General features: G+C 55.5%; 1 protein-coding gene across 1 annotated transcript; it reads right to left on the bottom strand.

Annotated features, from left to right (window-relative positions):
• Nucleotides 1-96: 96 nt before the first annotated feature.
• Nucleotides 97-19070, bottom strand: STX1B (syntaxin 1B). The gene is made up of 10 exons (XM_067706107.1): nucleotides 18784-19070; nucleotides 9971-10045; nucleotides 9673-9772; nucleotides 9510-9584; nucleotides 6943-7016; nucleotides 6429-6537; nucleotides 6162-6235; nucleotides 4044-4181; nucleotides 3832-3942; nucleotides 97-3575 (listed from the first exon to the last, which is right to left on the bottom strand). Exons 1-10 carry the CDS (start codon nucleotides 18811-18813, stop codon nucleotides 3495-3497), a joined length of 867 nt encoding a protein of 288 aa, XP_067562208.1. The 5' UTR covers nucleotides 18814-19070; the 3' UTR covers nucleotides 97-3494.
• Nucleotides 19071-20125: the final 1055 nt, after the last annotated feature.

The following is a 20125-nucleotide window of genomic DNA, read 5'->3' as shown; positions in this document are numbered from 1 at the left end:
CACCTGTCCAGCTCCCACACCCGCCTCCCACCATGTCTCCCACTCCCCACGGCGCCCGTCCCGTGTGGGGACAGAAGGAAGTGAGCACACAGCACGCCCGCTGTTGGATTGGTTGCTATTTCTCCCGTCCCACGGGGCCCGACCCGGCCCGGGGTGGGGGTGAGGGGCTCTGGGGACAGGACATGCAGGGCTGGGAGGGGGGCAGAATTTTCCTGTGTTTTATCCATTTGCGACTTGGTCACCAATAGAGAGAAATGGGACTCTGAGGGCTAACAGGAGAGGGTGGCCTGGCTCTGGGCCCCCAGCCAGGCCCCAGGAGTCCTGTTCCCTCTGGGGAGGAGAGGGAAAGAGCTCTAGAAACCAACGGAGAAACAGAAGGGGCAGGGGCTCATGTCAGCAAACACGGCTATATCACGTGACACGCCAGCGACACAGAAACGCCAACGCACACGGCTGCACAGCAGGCGGGGTGGGGGAGGAGGGAGCCGGGGGCCACCCATCTTGTCCTCTGCGGGGCAGGCTGGGAATGGGGCAGGGTGAATGCATAGAACACATCATGTACGCACGCTCGAGGCGTGGCAAGAGCGCACATCAACCCACAGGCACATGGGACGGACACGCAGTGTGCTTTGTGAGAGGCAGGGGGAGGGAGAAAGGGGGAGGGGAAGCAGCGAGCCCTGGCCAGGTCCGGGACCACCCACGGGGCACACAGGGGCTTGATGGTTGTAGGTGCTTGGCGGGCGGGCAGCACACACTTGTCTGAGAACATGCAAAAGACACCAGCCCCCAGACAACATTCCAGGACACATACAGACACAGCAGCCAACAAGCAAACACATCATGTGATGTGTGGGACTTAGAGAAGCTGGGGCAGAACAGACCCTCAGGGATGCTCTGGTCCATCTGAGGCCCAGAGATGGGCAGCTACGGGCCTAATACCAGTCAATGAGGCGGTTGCATCACTCCAGCCATGGCTCCACCCTTCTCCTTGTGGCCCCAAGGCTGTGGGAATTCCAGAAACGCCTGGTATGAAAGGGTATCCTGGCTGGACCACAGGAAGGAAAAAGGCTGGGGTGGGGGGTGCTGGGGCCTGCTCTGATGTCCCCAAAGAAGCCTGAGTGGGAGCAGGAGGGCTGCAGTCAGATACGGGGGCAAACTTCCCGTCCTGACAAAGGGCACTGTGGGAACGGACAGCCCACCTTGGGGTTTACATACATATATATATATATATGTATATATATATATTGGCCACACACAGGCAGGGCCCAGCCAGGTAGGGAAGAGGTTGGCTATCTGAGCTGAGGTGGGAGTGGGGTACTATGTTCCAGAAGGTCACATCTGCACTGTCTCTCTCTCACACATACACGCTTCACATGAAGAGGGACTCCAGGAAACGATCTGCACACACACCAAAGTCCACCCTGTGCACACGGATGTCGGACCCCAAGGCAGGGCGCATTCCTGTACTTGTGTGTTCAATCCTGTATATGTGGGTCTGTGTTCCTGGGCCAGTGGAGTGGGAGGCTTCTAACACTGTCCTTTGCCCACATACCTCCCACCTGCCACCCATCGCACAAACCCACTGATGCATATGTTGTCTATGCAGCAAGGGAGGAGCTGGCCTCTTCCTCACCGTCAGAAACTCAGGCCCGTGTCCCACCCTCAGTCTCAGCCTGCAGGGGAACAGATATTGGTGACATTTCAGCAGGACATGTGTCCAGGGCATGGGCCCCAGGACTTAGACCACTCCAGTACGTCGGAAATAAACAGTTCCCTAAATCCAAGGTTCCTGAGGCAAAGGCCAGAGCATCAGATGGGGCGGTGGGGACCATCGCTGGCCTCTCAGTTCTGAGGTTAGTGCTCAAGAAGGTTATTTCTGAGAGCCTGGGGCAGCCCTTGACATTCCCGTGATCAGTAATGTTTCCCATCAATAGCCCTTCCCATCAATAGCCCTTCCATCAATAGCCCTTGACATTCCCGTGATCAGTAATGTTTCCCATCAATAGCCCTTCCCATCAATAGGGAGGCATTCATGTGCAAACGAGTGCCCGCCTGAACAGGCACCGTGCCAGCGCCAGCGTCAGCATACGCCGGCTCCTGTGTGCATGTGTGTGCCTGGGTGTGGCCTCATCTGCCGGGGCGGGTGGGAGCACACTGAGGTGTCCCAGCTTCCACATGTACAGGCCTATCTGACCGAGAAAGATAAGCACGTGGGCATGTATGCACAGGGGATCCAACCACGCAGGGCAGGAAGCTGCAGTTGCACAATGTTGATGTAGCAGTGTGTGGCCACACCAGATAGCGGCCAGCAGCTCTGGGGAGAAAGGGAGGGGGCAAATAATCTGGATAGACAAACCTGGATGGGGCACAGGTCCTTGAAGGTAAACGTGTGTGTATAATACACAGGGGGATAGAAACACACTACGTAGAAATCCTCTACACACACACACACACACACACACACACACACTCGCACAGGCGTACTCTAGATAGCGTAGAAATATAGATTTCTGTGCCCACCCAAAACAGATGTCCAGTGCAAAATGTGGAGGGCTCTGTCTCAGGAGAAGACCTACTGACACTTCAGGCACATCCTAGACACACACACACACACACACACACACGTCCCTCACATCACCTATTGGGAGAAATGCACATGGATATACAGGCCAAGCTAGGTTATTGACACGTGTATTCTTCCACTCGCCTCGACTGAACTCCACACACACACACATGTTCCCCAGGACATGTCAGTCCCGGGGTGACTAAGCCAGGAGGGTTTGCTCAACATCACGCTGGGATGTCTGCCATGGCCTGTGTGTGTATTGTGCCTGGATCCTCTGGGAATGTTAGTGTGAGCCTCTGCACACTCACAACCTGCCCCATCTGTAGCAGACATGGGGGAGGGGGGGTGTCAGTGGAGGAGGTGCTGTTACATTGGATTTAAACACTCAAACACAAAATTCCATGTAGGCAAACTGTGTGTCCACGGATCTGTGGCGCCACACACACACAGACACACACACAGACACACACACACACCCCTATTCACAGAAGACAGAAGAGTGGGGCTTGATGGCTGCTGTGTCACACCCAGCCACAGTCTACACAACAACCCAGGGGAAGGGGGAAAGCTCAGACGACACACAGACTTGAGGTGGGGGCAGAGAGGGCGATTCGGTGCTTCTACACACGTCTACACACGTACACACACACACGCTGGGGAGTCCACACGTCTCGAGCATGTGCCGGCGGCATGCATGTTGGTGTGCACGTGTAATCACGCCTGCTGCTATCTACGTGCGGGGGCGGGGGGTGGTCCATGGCGGGGGGGAGGTCCAGGGACTCCAGGGTCTGACAGGCGGTAAAGGTTGCGGGTGCTGCCCGGGTCTGTCTTGAGGGTGAGCCTGGAGCAGGGGATGGAGTGAAGGGGTGGTGGGGGTATTGCTCCCGATGTGGTGGGGAAGGGTCTGGGAGGGACAGGGGTGGGGGGCCTACAAGCCCAGCGTCCCCCCAATGGATGACGCCAAGACCACCCCCAGCACCACACAGCAAATGATGATCATGATTTTCTTCTGCAGGCAGGAAGGGCGAGAGGGAGGGAGGAGACAGAGAGACAGAGAGGTAAAGAGACACACAAACCGACAGACAGATGGGGAGGAGGGTGTGAGGAAAAAGAAGAGGGGAGAGAAAACAGAAAAAGGAAGAGGTCAGAACCAGAGATAAGGCCTCTCGCGGGATTTCATCACTCACCTCAGCCCTGGCCTGAGCCCAGCCCCGCCCGCTCGGCTCCAGCCCACCTGCTCCACAGGCCCGCCTGCCCCGGCTCACCCTCCGGGCCTTGCTCTGATATTTCACAGCTTTCTTGGTGTCAGACACGGCTCGCTCCACGTAGTCCACGGAATGTTCCACGTTGTACTCAATGCGGTCGATCATTTCGCCCTGCAGAGGATACATGCATAGGATGGGGTGGGAGCTGGGCTGGAAGAGGGGATCCCGGGGACCCGGGTGAGGTTCCCCGAGGCCTGTGGCAGAGGCAGTACCTGGCTCTCCACAAGCATGGCCATGTCCACAAACATGTCGTGCAGCTCACGGATGCTGGTTTCCAGTTTGATGATCTCGTTGTGCCTTGTCTCGATTTCATTCAGTGCCTGCTTTGTCATCTGTGAGTCCATTTTGATCTAGGGTGAAAGGGGAGGGGCAGGGGGGAAGAGGGAGGAGAGCTGCAGACCACGCTTCACTCCCGGAAGAGCTTGGATTCTGCAGCCAGAGCGTCTGGGTTCGAACCTGGCTGGCGTTTACTAGCTGTAACCATGGGCAAATTGTTTAACCTCTTCAGGCCTCAGTTTCCCCACCTAGAAAATGCAGATACTTCACACCTCACAAGGTTGTGCGAAGATTAAGTGAATGACTATGTGTGTATCAATTAGAATAGTACCTGGCACACAGGAAGCACTAAAGAGACATCTGTTAAATTACAAGAAGGAAAACCTGCCCTGAGCCCGCCACCTCAGCCCATGGCTGTCTCTATCACACACACCAGGGAGGCCCTGGGAAGGGAGACAGGGGTCCTGGACCCCTGTCAGGATTGGGGGCCACCATCTGGTCAAAGGCAGACAGGATAATGGAAGGGGACACAGCAGAGAGTGGAAGCAGAAAAGGAGGCCCAGATGAGAAGGCAGTGTGCCCTGGAGCCCCCATGATATGGGCCGGGGTAGAAATAATAAGGAAAGGCTCGGCAGCCCTCCAGAGTCAGTGGGAGAGACTCTAACCCACAGTCAGATATATCTCCTCCCCACGGAAGCCAGACCACTCGCCTTCCAAACCACTCACTGTTTAGACCACATCCAGACACTCTTCTGCTCTGAAGCCCTCCGAGGCTCCCCACCATCCACAGGCTCCACACCTTCACCTTAGCAGTCGAGGTCTCCCTTTCCGTCCTCACCTCCTTAGCAGTCGAGGCCCCATCATCTCCCTTTCCGTCCTCACCTCCTTAGCAGTCGAGGCCCCATCTCCGTTTCCGTCCTCATCTCCCCAAATCCTAAGAGCCCCAATCATCCAATGGCTCTTTGGCAAGTGGTCCACTCTCTCTGTGTTTGTTCAGTCTGTCCCCTTTTTCTGGAATGTCCTTTGCCCATCTCCCCGTGTCCAAATGCTCCCTGTCTCTTAAGGCACACAACTCAATGCCACCTCCCCCAGGAAGCCTTTCCCGACCCTAGAAGTTAACTACTACCTTAGGGCCTGTCTGCATCTTGTTCAGCCCTCAGGCAAGGTACCGACCACCCTGCATCGTAATGATGGTGGGTTAACCGGCAGGGATCAGCTCTATCCCCTTAGAACCCCTCACCAGGTTTCCCTCCACTCTCAGACAGACTGACAGCCTGGGCAGAGCTGTTTGGGAGGGCTCCGGGCTAACTGGCCCATTATCAATTTGCTCAAAGCTAATTTAACAAAGATCAATTCTCTAAATAGCAATTTGCTGAAAACTGCTAGACGGTCATTGAATGTACTTTAACGCTGGTCTAGAAACCTAAACCAGAGTCATTCTGCCACCAGAAGCTGAAAGGGAGATAAAACCTGTCAGCCAGGGCGAAAGTCAAGAAAGAGAAAGAAGAACTACAGTTGGGGAAAGCCCATCTCTTTCACATATAAGATGACAAGCGCAGGGCAGTGTGCCAAACTTCAGCAAAACTGAAACTGATGTTTTAGAAAACCTTCAAAATGTAGGCAAATTAGTCACTTGGTGAAATGACCCGCATCACTAGGGAGAAGTGTATCTTAGCACTGAAGAGTCCTGACTGCGGATTCAGATCCTTGCTCTGCCTGTAGCTGTGTGACCTCGGCAAGTCATTTAACCTTTCTGGATCAGATTACCTCATCTGTGAAACACGACTCCCTCAGAGGCTTGTGGTGAGGATTAAATGAATTTAGTAGGTAAATGTAAATACATTCAATGCTTAGAACGGTGCCTGGCACCTTACTGATTGCCATTTTTATGAGGGTACTTCCTGCTCTGCCCCCATGGAATTCCCCAGTTCCAGGTTCAGACTTCCCGATGCTTGTTATTTCACGGCGGACTTAGGACCTTGAGTTCAGCCTACGCTTGGAAAGGAAAGGCGAATGCTTTCCAAAAACAGACCCCACCCCCACGCGGGGCTCACATCGTCAGTGAAGATGGCCAACTTCCCACTCTCCAGCATGTCTTCCAGTTCTTCGTTGGTCGTGGTCCTTCCAGCTGTGGGGAGAAACGACTCGCTGCTCAGCGACTGGGCCAGCCTGGACACCTGAGGTGGTGGGATGTGGTAGGGACCCGGGAGCCCACCCTCCCATCCGGCCTCAGGCCACGAGTCCCCTCCACGGAGGGGAAGGGCCTGGAAGGAGTATGGGTCAGGTCTGGGGAGTTTGCGGGGGGGAGATGTCACACGCACTGATCTCCAGCTGCCTCTGGATCCGGTCCTTGCAGCGGTCGCGGTACTTGGACTGGGTCGCGTTATATTCAGTCATTACCTCCACGAACTTCCGGGAGAGTGTGGAGTGCTGTGGTGGGGGGTACAGACACATCAGGAGGCAGGGAGCAGAGACCGTGGAGGGATGGAGTGGGCGGGAGGGGCTGAGTTAGCCTACGGCCCCTTCTTCAGCTCATGCCACGACCCCAAGCCCTCGCAAGTGTGCAGTCCCATACCCCAGCACCCCCATCCTACGCCCAAGCCAGCCAAGGCCAGGCTAGGGCACTGAGATGTAGCCGGGTTCCGACCTCCGCTGTAGTCCCGCCCCAAGCCCCGCCCCTGCCCAGGCTCCCCCTTGGCCACGCCCCACGCTAGTGCCTGCTCTGGCCCGCCCACGCCCAACAGGCAGGTCTCCAGCCTGGGCCCCTCCCCTGTCCGGTCCAGTGCGGTTTGGTCCCGGCCCCGACCCTGACCGTGCCTGGCCGCTGCCTCCTACCTGGGTCTTGCGGATGCGCAGGTCCGCAGAGGAACGATTCAGCCCCTCCTCCTGTTCAATGCTTTGCTCAATCGCTGCGGGAGAGAGGACGCAGTGACGGGAGGGCGAGAGACCCGGCGCATGTGGGGCGGGGGTCTGGGGCATATGAAGAGTGGACACCCCGAGGCAGGCCCCCCAGGCCCATGAACGGATGTCATACCCAGGCGAGGGCAGACAGTAAAGAGTCTAGGGTGGGGAGGCAGGAGGCCAGCGGATAAAGGGACCAATGTTTGAGGGGACCTGGAAACCAGGTAGGAGGGGATATCGAGGGTCAGTCGGTCACCAGACAGAAGGGGGCTATTTGTTCTGGTGGAAGGATTGCGTCTTGGAAAGTCCCACAGCTGTAACTCCTGCCCAGCCCCCCAGTCCACATCCCCTGTATGGGGGGTGGGAGAACTCTCTGCTTTTTGCAGCCTCAGAAAAGGGTCAGGAACCCACCCTGGGATTTATCTGGTGGAGGGCAAGCACTTTCAAGTGGGTCAGGTTCCAGTGGCTGCCCTTTCCTTGGAAAATTCTAGGGTAAGTGGATGGATGTTCCAACAGAGAAAATAGCTCCCCCCGCCTTACAAAGTGATCCCTGTCCCAGGAATCCCCACTTCTAAAGGATGTTCTGGAAAAGCACACAGATTAACTGGGATTACTGCTTCTAGATCATGCACTCCCCACACTTATTTAGATTTTCTAAAAAAGAGCTTGAGGGTAAGATCTACTGTGCTCGGAAAATGCAGCAGGGATGAATCACCAGGCCCTCTCAGACCTGGAAGAGACTCCGGGCCACTCCCGAGAACATTGCTTCTCCGTTCCTGGCAGCGGTGGAGGTACGGTGCTGGGTGGCACCCCAACGCTCCCCTGCCAGCGATGGCGGGACAGGGACTGAGTGACAGCTCTGGCCCAGCTGTTATGGGAAAAGTCCAGAAACACACACCCAGGAATGTTGGAATCTCTGGCTCAGACTGGGACCCTGTTGTCAGACTTGGGGCTGGGGCCAAGCCCAGGAGGAAAGGATCCTTTACAGGATCTTATTGACTTCTTACAGTAATCCTGGGAGTTCAGTCCAGGTTTCAGACTAGAAACTGAGGTTGAAATAGAGAAAACAACTCATTCAAGGTCACACGCAATGCCGGAGCTCATGCCACCACAGAGCTGGAGAAAGATGGAGAAGATGATCTCTCTTTTTCTGGAGCTCTGGAGGGTCAGCTCCTCTGAGCCACTGCCACTTTTCCTAGCTTCTTTCTTGGTCTATTCCTGAACTCCTAAACCATACAGCCCTCCTCATGGTCTTATAAAGAGTGTTAATGTCAGAGCTCAATGGGCTCAAAGAAATTGCTGAGCCCAGGGATTTTTAAACTTGTGTCCCACGGAACCCTGCTTCTGAGAAGGAACCTCAGAGGGGTCTGTTCCTGGGAGTGATGAGGAGGCTAGGCAGGTAGGGCTCTGGGTCTCCCAACCCCAGGTCAGCCAGAACAGCTTGACTTTTATGTGTTGTATGTATTGGAATTTGGGGTAAGATTTCACTTGGGAAAAAAAGATTTTGCTACCAAAAAACAAAAACAAACAACAACAAAAACATCTAGCTTTGAAATTGCTTTAGTAGTTCTTACTGTACTGATGAGGAACTGAGGGTAGGGTACTTGTCCAGAATGAGCTGGTGATGGAAGTGGGCTCCCTCTGTCTGGATTTGCAATCAGTGTGCTCCCAGTTTGGATCATTTTGCTTTCTAGCACGCTCTCTTGAGTGCAAAGGGCTTACAGATCAGCACTGGAGGCTCACATATGGCCTCCTGTTGAGTCCAGGAGAGCACGGAGTCCCTGTCCTCATCTCTCTGGACCAAGGTCATTGTGCTCAGGGCCAGGCATCTGACATGACTCCTTTCCCCCAAAGCCCAGCAATGTGCCTCAAGGTGCTCAGCAAATGTTTTCTGATGCTGAATTACCATGAGCATACAAATTAGCATCATGGTAACACTGCTATTCCCCTGGCACCAGCAGACAAGGAGGTTCCCAACCCACAGTGATTTGGGGGAAGGTGGTTATTACCAGCACCCAAGTCCTTAAATTAGAGTGAATACATGAGCATTTGGCAAGTCCCTCCTGAAAGTTTGCCAGCCCCTGATGTCAGCCACACAGTCCAATCTGTCCTGCGCTAAGGATACCAATTCAGAAGCATTTGCTGAGCCCACCTACTGGGTGCTTAGCGCTATGTCCGGCAACTGTTCTGGAGAAATGAGGCCTTCGTGAAATTAAACCCACCTGGAAGACTGTATTTTCCTGGTGGACCTTCCTGCTGATGGAACCAGCAGAGGTCAGATGCAATTTGGACAGAAAGCCTCCTCTCTGTCATTTCCCTGTCATGTCTATATCTTTCTCCAAGGCATCTGGAGCAAGTTGGGAAATCTCGGGTTTTATGCTTTCTCAGTGTTTAAGAATCTGGCTCCTGGAAGTCTGTAGACACTCCTCACAGAGAGGCCTGTTTAGTCCAATGGAGGGCAGAGTTTTTTTCCTCCTTAGGCAGGGGATGGCATTCCTCACCTTTCAACTTGGATCGAACCTTGTTGGCCGTCTTCTTGATGTCTGCAGTGAGGTCCTCCAGCTCCTGTTTGGTCTCTGAGGGGAGGGGAGGGGCAGGTGAGATGTCTGGGTGGGACCCCAGACTCCTGCCCACAGACCCCAGCCACCCGGCAGCAGCACTTACTCTCATCCGGGTTGGGGGCGGCCAGGATGGCACTATGCTGTTTTTTCACTTGTTCCACATCCTCTGACAGCTTCTCAATGCAGCCCCGGATCTCTTCCACCTGGGGCAGCAAATCGGCTATACCCAGCCAAGTCGTCGGGCCAGACAAAGGGATTCAGGGGGCTCAGTCAGGGTTCAGGGAAACGGGCCAGACCCAGAGGGGTTGGTAAAAGGCCAAGGGGATGGAGGAGTAGAGAGCAGGGTGGGGGCCGGGGGCCAGGGAGAAGGAAGCTGTTGGCTGGGGGCCAGGTTCTGTTACCTGTTCAAAGAACTCATCCATGAAGTGGTCCCGGTCCACATGGACCACCTCCTCCTCATCGTCGCTGTCTTTCGCCTGGGAGGCAAAGAAAGGCAGTCTGTGCGCAATCCCGATGCTCCCAGCTCTGGGCTCAGAGCGGGGGTCCTGGGAAGGGTCACATGCAGGGGGCCGGGGCACCAAGCCGTCACAACGAATCCTGGGTGTCTTGTGGCACAGAGTCCCGGAGGCCGGGTACCTGACAGCCCAAAGGACACCTTGGAGGGAGTTAGCCAAAGGCACCGTTTCGAGGGTAGACGTGGTCCTGTGAGCGCAGTCACCCTGGAGGCGGGTGGCGCTCTGGACAGATGCTTTAACCAACCAGTATGGAAGTATTTCGATATTGTAACAACCAGCTAAATGTCAGCCTTGCGGTAATTGGCTCTGGGCTGCGAGAAGGGGTCTGGAATAGCGTCCCAGGAGCCTGACCCCCCCCCCCCACCATCCCCCCAGCCGCTCCTGCCAGGCTTCAATTTGCTCCCTTCTCTTCCCCTCCAGCCTCCAACGCGACCAGCCACGTCCCCTAGTCCCCTATGCAAGGTCACTTCACTGCCAGCGGCAGGCGCCGAGTTAAGCAAGCAGTCGGCCAGGGGAGGGCTGGATGAGAGACACAGTCAGCACCCCGACCTCCCTCCTCCCACCCACTCTCTTCCCCTCCCCCCACTCTCCTCCGTGTATTCACTTGCTTTCATCCAGCCTCTTCCAACTTCACACCCACCTACTCTCACTTGCTTGGATTTCCCAGTTGCAACCTGCAGCTGCTCAGCCCTCCACCCCCAGGGCTCAGAGACACAAGGGATTTACCCACCCACACTGCCACTGCCGCCACCAGACAGGCCAGTGACATAGACAGAAGGGCTGACACACAAGGCACACAGAAATAGGCCCACTGACACCCACACAGACCCACAGCAAAGCTGCCTGCCGACACATGTGGACACACAGACGTGCAGCGGGCCCTCTGCCCCCAGGGACATTCGGGAGGGCCCTCTGGGGCTCTTCTCCCAGCCTCTCTGAGCATCCGGTCTGCACACTCACTCAGAGCTGGGAAGGAGGAAAGGGGGTTAGGAAGGGCTCCCCAGTGCTCCAAACTCCAGTCTCAAGACTCTGCTCGGGACAGAAGTCTGAGGGCAAAAGCTGAGCCCATCAAGCTTAATTACATCTGGGGCCCTAATCAGCCTCCACGGAAACTTAAAACAGTTCACCCTGGGCTTCCCTGGTGGCGCAGTGGTTGAGAGTCCGCCTGCCGACGCAGGGGACACGGGTTCGTGCCCCGGTCCGGGAGAATCCCGCATGCCGCGGAGCGGCTGTGCCCGTGAGCCATGGCCGCTGAGCCTGCGCATCTGGAGCCTGTGCTCCGCAACGGGAGAGGCCACAACAGTGAGAGGCCCGCGTACCGCAAACAAACAAACAAAACAGTTCACCCTGATTTCCAGAAAAAAACGAGCCAAAAGTCAGACAGAATCTCATGACCAGAGCCTGAATGAAATCAAGATGGGATCTACACAGCGTCTAGCGGGGGGTATTGCCATTTGGGATCTAAAGAGAAGAGCTTGCACGGGGCCTCGACAGGGTCCGAGCAGATCGCAGACAGGACCTGACAGAAACCAGACAGCTCAGACCGAACCAGACTCCGCGCAGACTGATGGCAGACAGCTCAGATCGAACCTAGACTGGGCCAGATGGGACCTAGATGTGATCTAGACAGCCAAGTGAACTTGGAATCAGAGAGGCCCGACAGCACCCTCAGGAAGCGTGAACACAGAGACGTCCAGCTGGACCCTCTCGAAGGTACCCCAGCTTCCCACCCAAGCCCGGCTCAGATGGTCCCCAGGGATCCTCCCCTCGCCATGTTGGGGAATACCTTCAGCACTTCCATTTAAGCTCCAAATATCTCCCAGGAAAGGGAGGCTCTTCTTTCTCTGCCCACCAGTAAGACATGCCAGGCTGCAAGGAAGAGCCCAGACAGGAAGCCAGCTGTTCTAGCCTCCATTTGAGCTGCCCCCAGAAGGAGGGGTGGTACCAGGTGGGGCTTGGCGACCCTGATGCGACTTCTGGCTTCTCAAGCTTCCACCTGACCCGGAACCACACCAATAGACCTTGGCTCCATGAGGCTCTGGGATGCTCGGCTCATCTCTGAGGACCCATCGGCCTCCCATGATGTTCTATCCTCAAAAAGCCAGTTGCCTCACGAGATTCCCCTTCCCCTAGAGCCAAGCTGCAGCTGCTCAGCCCTCCACCCCCCAGGGCTCAGAGACACACAAGGGATTTACCCACCCACACCGCCACCGCCGCCTCTGTCCCTTCTCTGCCTTCAAGCACTTGGCCCTCAGCTTGGCTGCCCACAGGTCATGAGGCCTCTCGCTGGCCCAGGTATCTGGGAACTTTCCTGTTCTCTCTTTCCCCTCCCCAGACTGACTTTAGACTTCCTCAAGTCTCATTTCTCTCCCTCTCTCCTTTGGTTCCCAGGGCCAGATCCCTGATTCTGCCCTGGGGTGTCCCTGGCTGCCTGTTTACTTGCCCTTGAGAGAGGAGGAAAGGTAGAGTGCCCAAGGATGACTTAGTTGGTGTAATAATTACAGACAGCTGACAGCTAAAGTCCTCTCCAGTTGACAGACACTTTTACATCTATAATCTCTTCTGATCCTCACTACCATAGCCCTCGAGAAAAGCTGTCCCCATTTCAAGATGAGGGGAACAGGAGGTCTGAGGGGGAAGAGGAAATGGACTTGCTCAAGGGCACCCAGGCTGAAAGGGGCCAGGAAACCAGAGACATCTAAGACATGCCTCCTCCCATAGCCCCTCCTTTCTTTCTTTCTTTTTTTTTTTTTTTTTCCCCTTTGGCATCACTGTGCAGCCTGCGGGATCTTAGTTCCCTGACCAGGGACAAACCTGTGTCCCCTGCATCGGGAGCGTGGAGTCTTAACCACTGGACCACCAGGGAAGCCCCTCCCATAGTCCCTTCTGAGGCTTGAGACCAGGCTGCCTCCTGCTGGCCACTCTGCCACCAGAGATTTCCCTTCTCAGGTCCCCTCCTGACAAGACACAATCTGGGCGAGGCTCTGCGCCCCGAAAACCTAGCAAAATACTAGCGTGTGATAGCACCTTTGGCCTAGGTCTTGCATTCTTGTTATCTCATTTAATCTTCATTAAAACTCTGTAAGGACCATTGGTCAACATAACTATAATTGTGGAAAACATTTACACAGCATTTGATAACATGCTGGGCACCGTTCTAAAGCATACTGCGTTTATTTATCCATTTCATTCTTACAATAGCTGCCTTTTATAGATAGGGAAACTGAGTCACAGAGAGGCTAACGAGCTTGCCCAGGTCAGCAGCTGGAAGGCCACATGCCTTCTTCCCTCTGAGTTTCAGTCTCTGCATTTGCTGAATGGCGAGAAAGTCCTCCCTAAATGGTGGGCAGAAGGAGCCAGTGAGACGAGGCAGTAAAAATGCCTGATGCTGCCTGAGAGAATAAGTGCTCAGGGAGGCTTGGCTGTTACCCACTGCCTCCCCCATGTTACAGATGAGGAAACCGCCTCAGAGAGGTTGTCTGACCCTGCCTAAGGCTTCACAGGAAATAAGGCCAGAGGTGGGACCTGAATTGTCCTGGTGCTAAACCTCAGGCTCTTTCCCTTCTGTCTCTCTATTCCTTCCTGGCCCCTAAAGAGTCTGCTCTGCTGTGTCCTCAGTACCACTGAACTCCTGTGGCTGGGACAGAAAACCAGTAAGACGTGCCAGGCTGCAAGGAAGAGCCCAGACAGGAAGCCAGCTGTTGTAGCCTCCATTTGACTTGCTGTGTGACTCTCAGACCCTCTCTGGGCCCCGGCTTATCTGTGAAATGCATGGGCCCTCCCTGCTCTGAGGTGTGTGTTTCATAATGAGCACGGCCTCCATTTCTGGAAGAAGCTGGCCAGACTAAAAGAAAACAGGCTGAGGGCAAATGAGACTACCTCAGAAAAGATGACCAAATGTGCTCCCATCCACTATATGGACAATTCAAGCCTCAGTTTCCTCCTGTGTGAAATGAAGAAAGTAAGAATCATATATACCCAACAAGTAGGTAGCAATTACCATGCGTCGGGCTCTGTTACAAGTGCTTTGCATTTCTCGTTTAATCCTTACAGCCACTCACTCCATGAAGTAGACACTCTTCTTATTCCCATCTGATGGATGCGGCAGAGAGAGATTAAGTAATTTGCCTCTGATCATACAGCTGATGGGGTGCTGACACAATGGCGCTGGATTGGAACCCAGGCACGCTGCTCTTTACGGATTGCCAGCTCCTCAAGCGCTCAGGAGGATGAAATGGGAGACCGTGGAGGCCCTGGGCACCTTCTGGAACCGCCTTGAGGACAGGGGGCATCAGATCCAAGCCTCTAGCTTCAGTCCTTCCCCATCAGAGACACCTGAGGTCTTCATAGGAGTGTCAGTGACGGGGAGACGACATAGACAGATGCGTGGATGGAGGGAGTGGGACAACGTGGGCCAGGAAGTCAACAGAGACAAACGAGAGGGTGACTAAAACAGAGGTGGAAAGAGACTGGAATTGGGTGATAGAAAAGTCAGAGTGGGGACTTCCCTGGCAGTCCAGTGGTTGGGAATCCATGCTTCCAATGCAGGGTCTGCAGGTTTGATCCCTGGTAGGGGAACTAAGATCCCAGCATGCCGCGTGGTGCGGCCAAAAAAAAAAAAAAGTCACAGAGTGTGTGTGTGTGTGTGTGTGTGTGTGTGTGTGTGTAAATACATATGCATGCCCACGCATACAACACACACGTGCTGACACCTGCTTCTCAGGGGCATGAGCATCCTTTGATCTAGAGGCAGCAGCCTCTCTCCACCGCACCCCCTGCTTCTGTCCATCTGTCTCCCTGACCCAGGCCTCTGCGCACTCCCAGCATCCAACCCAGTCCTCCCATCCCAACCTCTCTCCTCCGCCCTCCCTGCCTTCCCCGACCGACTCCCTTCCTCACCCTCCCTCTGCCCCACTGAGCCCTTCAGTCATCTGACAAATATCTCTGATCAGTGTCCAGTTCTCTTCTGGGTGCTGCGGAGAATACAATGGTGAACAAGACAGGAAGGGCTCCTGCCTCCAAGGAGCTGACATTCCAGCGGAGGGAGACAGACAATGGAAAATGAACAAGACAATTTCAGATGGTGCTACTTAGCAAGAGGGAGATAAAGCAGGAGGTGTGATAGAGAGAAATGGGCATCAGGGAGGGCCTTTCGGGAGGGCCTTGACATCTGAGCTAAGGCCTGAGGAGTTAACTGCACCACAATCTGGAGCACACAGAATTCAAGGCAGAGGGAACAGTGTCCAGGCAGAGAGAACAGCATTCAGAGGCACCAGCAAGTGCAAAGGCCCTCAAGCAGGGGGAATGTGATGTGTCTGAATGGCAGAAACAAGCCCCACGCAGCTGGGGGATACCAACCCATCACCCAGGGCTCTCCTGGTCCGTGCCCGCTCTCCTCAAACATGAGGCCGCCCTTTCCTTCTGCTTCAGGTCTGCATTTCTAAAGCGCCTATTGTGCCTATCCCATACCTGAGGGCTGCACCTGGGACCCAGTCCCTGCCCCCAGGGTGCATGATTTGTCCTAGAACAGCCGTCCTCAAATTCCAGCCTCCCTCACCTCAGGTCTCCCCCCACCCACTTCCCAGTCTCCCATCCACCCCCACCCCCGCCTTCCCACTCCACAGCTGCCTCTCAGGCTCCGGCCCACAACACGTCCCCTTGTGGCTTCTCTCTCCCCGCAACCTTCCTCTCCACCTCACTTGCTCCCTTGCTCTCCTCTTCAGCCCCATCCCTGGACCCACTTCTTGGACCCTGGGACACCCATCCAGCCAACTGACTCCCCGTCGCAGCCTCCACTCCAGCCCAGTGCCTCCCAGTTGCTGACCAAAGGTGCCTGGTGAACTGGAAACAGAAAACCCTGGTTCAACGCTGGCTCCACCATTAACAGCTGTATGACCTTGGGCAAGTCAGGTTACCATTGTGGCCCTCAATTTACTCCAATAAATTAGGGGTCCCATCTTGCCCATCTCAGGGGGCTGATGTGAGACTCAAGAGAAATAAATGAGTCAGCTGTGGAATAACAAACACTCATGGAGCAATGCTGAGCACGAGGCCTCCTTCTAGGCGCTTCCAGCATAATTTCAATCCTCAGGACAGCCGTCTGAAGCAGGTCCCGTTATTACTCCCAATTCACACATGAAGAAAGTGAGGACCAGAGAGGTTAAGCAACTTACCCAAGGTCACACAGGAAGTAGCAAAGCTAGGATTTGAACCCAGACAGTCTGACTCCCAAATCTGTGCCCTTGACAGCTATGTGATGAACAGATGTGAGAACCCCTCGGGAACTCAAAGTACTGTTGAAAAAAGACAATCAGGCCCCCTGGGCTGACATCCCCGCCCATCACTGCCTTTCCGTCCCTCTCAGCTTCTCAGAGACCCCTTTCCCAGGCCTCCCACACCCTGCCTAGTCTCTCCTGCCTCCCAACCTCCTCATTCTCAACTCTGGCAGGGAGACCCCCGTACTCCCTGTATCTGGAAGCTTTTTTTCCGCCCCACACATGCCCTCCCAAATCTCCAGTTTCCCTAAGCCATGACTAACACCAGAGCCATCAGCATTCACTCAGCCCCCTCTGCCCCTCCACCCCGCCTCCCACCTCCCCCATCTGCTGCCCCCAGCAGCCCCAGCAGACAGGATTCCTCCCCTCTGGGCAGGGGGTCCCTGATCCACTCAGATGAGAACTCCCATCCCCTGCCTTCCCTGCACCCCTGTCTTCGCCTTTTCCCTCCCCCTCCCTCTAATCACACCACAATTCCACCACCACCTCACCCTGACCCACTTTCCATTTCTTGGGATTTTGGAGTCATGGCATAGTCTTGGCAGCAGTGGATCTGGGTTCAAATCCAGACTACTCACTTGCTAGCTGTGTGACCTTGGGCAAGTTTCAACCACTGGGCCTCAGTTTCCTTCACTATAAAATGAAGTAGTTGCCCAGTCTCCCCACCTTACCAGGTGAGGGTCTAATGAGATTATGGATGGCAACCTGCTTTGGATGAAAACGGGGACAGAAAGGGAGTTAAGAGCACCAACACTGGAGTCAGCCTGCCTGCTTGCCTTTAATTAGCTGTGTGACTTTGGTCAAGTTACTTAACCTCTCTGGGCCTCGGTTTTCTTATCTATAAAATGGGATAATACTAGTACCAGTCTCCTATGGTTGCTGTGAGGATCGAAATGAGTATGTATAAAACACTTAGAACTGTCTGGCACATGAGTGTTGGTTATTTTTATCACCGTCATTTTCCTGATGCCTAAGCGTATATTCACTCAAAGTTTAATTTAAAAAAATAAACCTTCAAAATTCCCTCCCCCAACCACCAGTTCCTCCTTCCTTCCCACCTGCCAACCCACCTCTCCCAGAGACAAGTCACTTGCCTCTAAGCCCCTTCCTCTTGTCTTTCTGTGAGCAGGTTCCCCACCCCCAAATCCAAGGGGCTCTCCAAAGACAGAGCTTTTTACCCCCAGTATTGAGACTTCTCTTTCAAAGGCTAAAAAAGCAGAGACGCATATCAACTTTGCAGACGGGAAACCCAGATTCCTGTCTGATGTTCCCAGCCACTTGCTTGGTGACCTTGGGCAAGTTCCTGCCCATTGCTGAACCTCAATCTCCTCATCTGTCAAATGGGATAACAACCCCAGGGTAATAACCAATAGGCTCCTGGTGAAGTGTGTCAGGCTACATCAGTTGGGTCTAGTACTTTATTAACATAACCCCACAGCAGGCTGTCAGCTCTGCCTCCTCGGGGCCCCAGGTCATTTCTACAACCCTCCACCCCACCGCATCCCCCCAGGCCCAGAAGCCACTCTTAACAAGCCCCCACTCCCCAGCCCCTCCAAATGGCAGCCTTCACTGCAGACACCAGTGCCACCCTCCTCCCCCGTCACCCAAACACAGCTAACTGCCTGGCCCGACTCCTGGAGCTGGGCCTTTTCAGGCCTGCAGACCAGAGGCCCACGCCAGCCCGCCCCTGTCAGCTTAGGATGCCCCAGTTCTCCCCAGTGGAGCCTGATCCCCATCATACAGCCCAATTCCATGGCCCTGTGCGTGGAACCTCCTCCCGGTCTCCCCTGCAACCCCCTCTCCCACCTCTGGGGTCACCCTATCTCAGGCCCCGGCCCTCTGGCTATCTCCTGAGGCCACCCCTTCCCTCCTTGTCTCTGAGAGGTGCCCCCCTCCCCACGGAGAGCAACACACACACACACACACACACACACACACACACACACACACGCTTCATTCACTGCCAGGTGCTGGCATCTCAGTCAGTCCCAACGTGTGTCCTTCCCCACAGCAGCCCCCAAATCTGGGTCTCGCTGGGCTCAGCCTGGCCCAGGAACTGCCCACATCCTTCTAATTCAGCAAATCTGCCCAGCGGATGACAGCACCCTCCAATTCTCTCCCACACTCACTCTTTTCCATCCCCAGATTAGACCCCAGGGTCCTCCTGGGAATGTAGGGTGTCCAGGGCCCCTGAGACCTCTCCTGCCCCCTTGTGTCTTAATGGCCTCCAACCCCTTCTAGCCACTGTCCCTAAAATGCAGGTTCATTGGAGACATCAGGTGCCTTCACATATTGGGGTGCCCCTGCCACCAACCTCCAGTCTCATCATCTGCCCCCACGTCCCAGCACCTCCCCCACTCCACCCCCACGCGCTCCCCAAATACTGGGGTCCCGCCCCCCCATTTTCCCCACCCCCAAGCTCACACTCCGCAGCTCCTGAGTCCGATCCTTCATCCTGCGACGGCTCCTCCTCCTCCTCCTCCTCCTCGTTCTCCTGCCTCTGCTTCTGCTCCCTGCCTCCTGCCTCGGTGCTGGAGTCCTGAGTCTGGGGGCGCCGGCGGGGGGGCGCCGAGGCCGCTGTAGGGGGGCCCGCGGGCGGGGGCGGGCTGAGGGGCGGCGGGCTGAGGGCCGGGCAGGGGCAGGGGCCTGGGCCTGGCTCGGCTCTGCCGGGTATGCGGTGGCGATGCGGCTGCGGCACAGGCTTGGATGGAGGGATGCGGGAGCTGAAGCGCGGGGGAGGGGGGAGGAGGGAGGTAAGGAGGAAGGGAGGGAGGGGGGAACCGGGAGGGGGCGGGGAGCAGGGGGCATGCGCAGCGCCCGGGGCTGGGGGCGCCTGGGGGTTGTAGTCCGGGGAGGGGGACCCAGGAGGGAGGGAGACTGGAGAGGCCTAGAGGAGGGTGGGGAAGGGCAGAGCCACAGAAGGAGGGAGAGATGCGGAGAGACGGAGGAGATGTGGCAGGAGGCACAGGGATGCTGCTGTGGGACGGGGGTGACGGTGGAATGGCAGAAAGAAGGGGTAAGGGAATGAATTAAGGGAATAGCCTGGGGAGAGGAGCTGTGGATCCCTTTACACCAGGAGATATAGATAGATTTTATAGTTTGTGTTTGGGAGCATCTGTGTGAATCTGTGCACGACCACCTCTGTGTGTGTGTCCCTGCGGGAGGCTCTCTGGACACTAGAAATAGCAAGAGTGACCCTCTAGGTGGCTTCTGTGATGCAAGGAATCGGCCAAGCCTAGCTGAGAAGGACATGGGGCTTGTTTTTTTGCACAGCCTTCCCCACTCTAAGTGTGAGAGTCCCCGGACAGTGTGGGTCACAGAGCTCTGCTTGTCTACCTCCAGGGACAGGGTGCTCACCACCTCCAGGGACCTCCTGGCCTATCTTTAGATGGCTCTGTCAAAACAAAACTTGTCCTTATTGGGAGAGGAGTTCTGGTCCCCCCGAGGGTCCAAGTACCCTGCATCCCTCTCCTTAATGCCTGCCTCACCTCTTCCCATCTCCACGTCTTAATGTCACATCAAGTCCTCTACCCCTGCAATGGGGCTTTGGCCTCTAACAGGCCTTGAACCTGCTTCTGCCAAGTTACCCAGTGACCTCCTCTATGCTGAATCCATGGACCACTTGCCAGGCCTTATCCTCCGTGATCGTGATCGGAGGATATTCGACACTGATGACCCCTCTCTTCTTGAAATCCTTCCCATCTTGGCTCCCACCTGCCTCCTGCCTCCCACGCCTCCCCCTCCAAACTCTGGATGTTGTTTCCCA

Source organism: Pseudorca crassidens, chromosome 15 (assembly GCF_039906515.1).
Source record: "Pseudorca crassidens isolate mPseCra1 chromosome 15, mPseCra1.hap1, whole genome shotgun sequence".
Taxonomy (NCBI): Eukaryota; Metazoa; Chordata; class Mammalia; order Artiodactyla; family Delphinidae; genus Pseudorca; species Pseudorca crassidens.
Note: the sequence above shows the minus strand (reverse complement) of the source record. Positions and strands in the feature narration are given on the sequence as shown.

Excerpts from the sequence above, each read along its gene's own strand:
- STX1B (XM_067706107.1), bottom strand. The coding sequence starts at position 18,813 with ATGAAGGATCGGACTCAGGAGCTGCGGAGT. Across the intron at positions 10,046-18,783 it reads GGACTCAGGAGCTGCGGAGT|GCGAAAGACAGCGACGATGA; the intron begins GTGAGCTTGGGG and ends TTTGCCTCCCAG. Across the intron at positions 6,538-6,942 it reads TGCGCATCCGCAAGACCCAG|CACTCCACACTCTCCCGGAA; the intron begins GTAGGAGGCAGC and ends CCCCCACCACAG.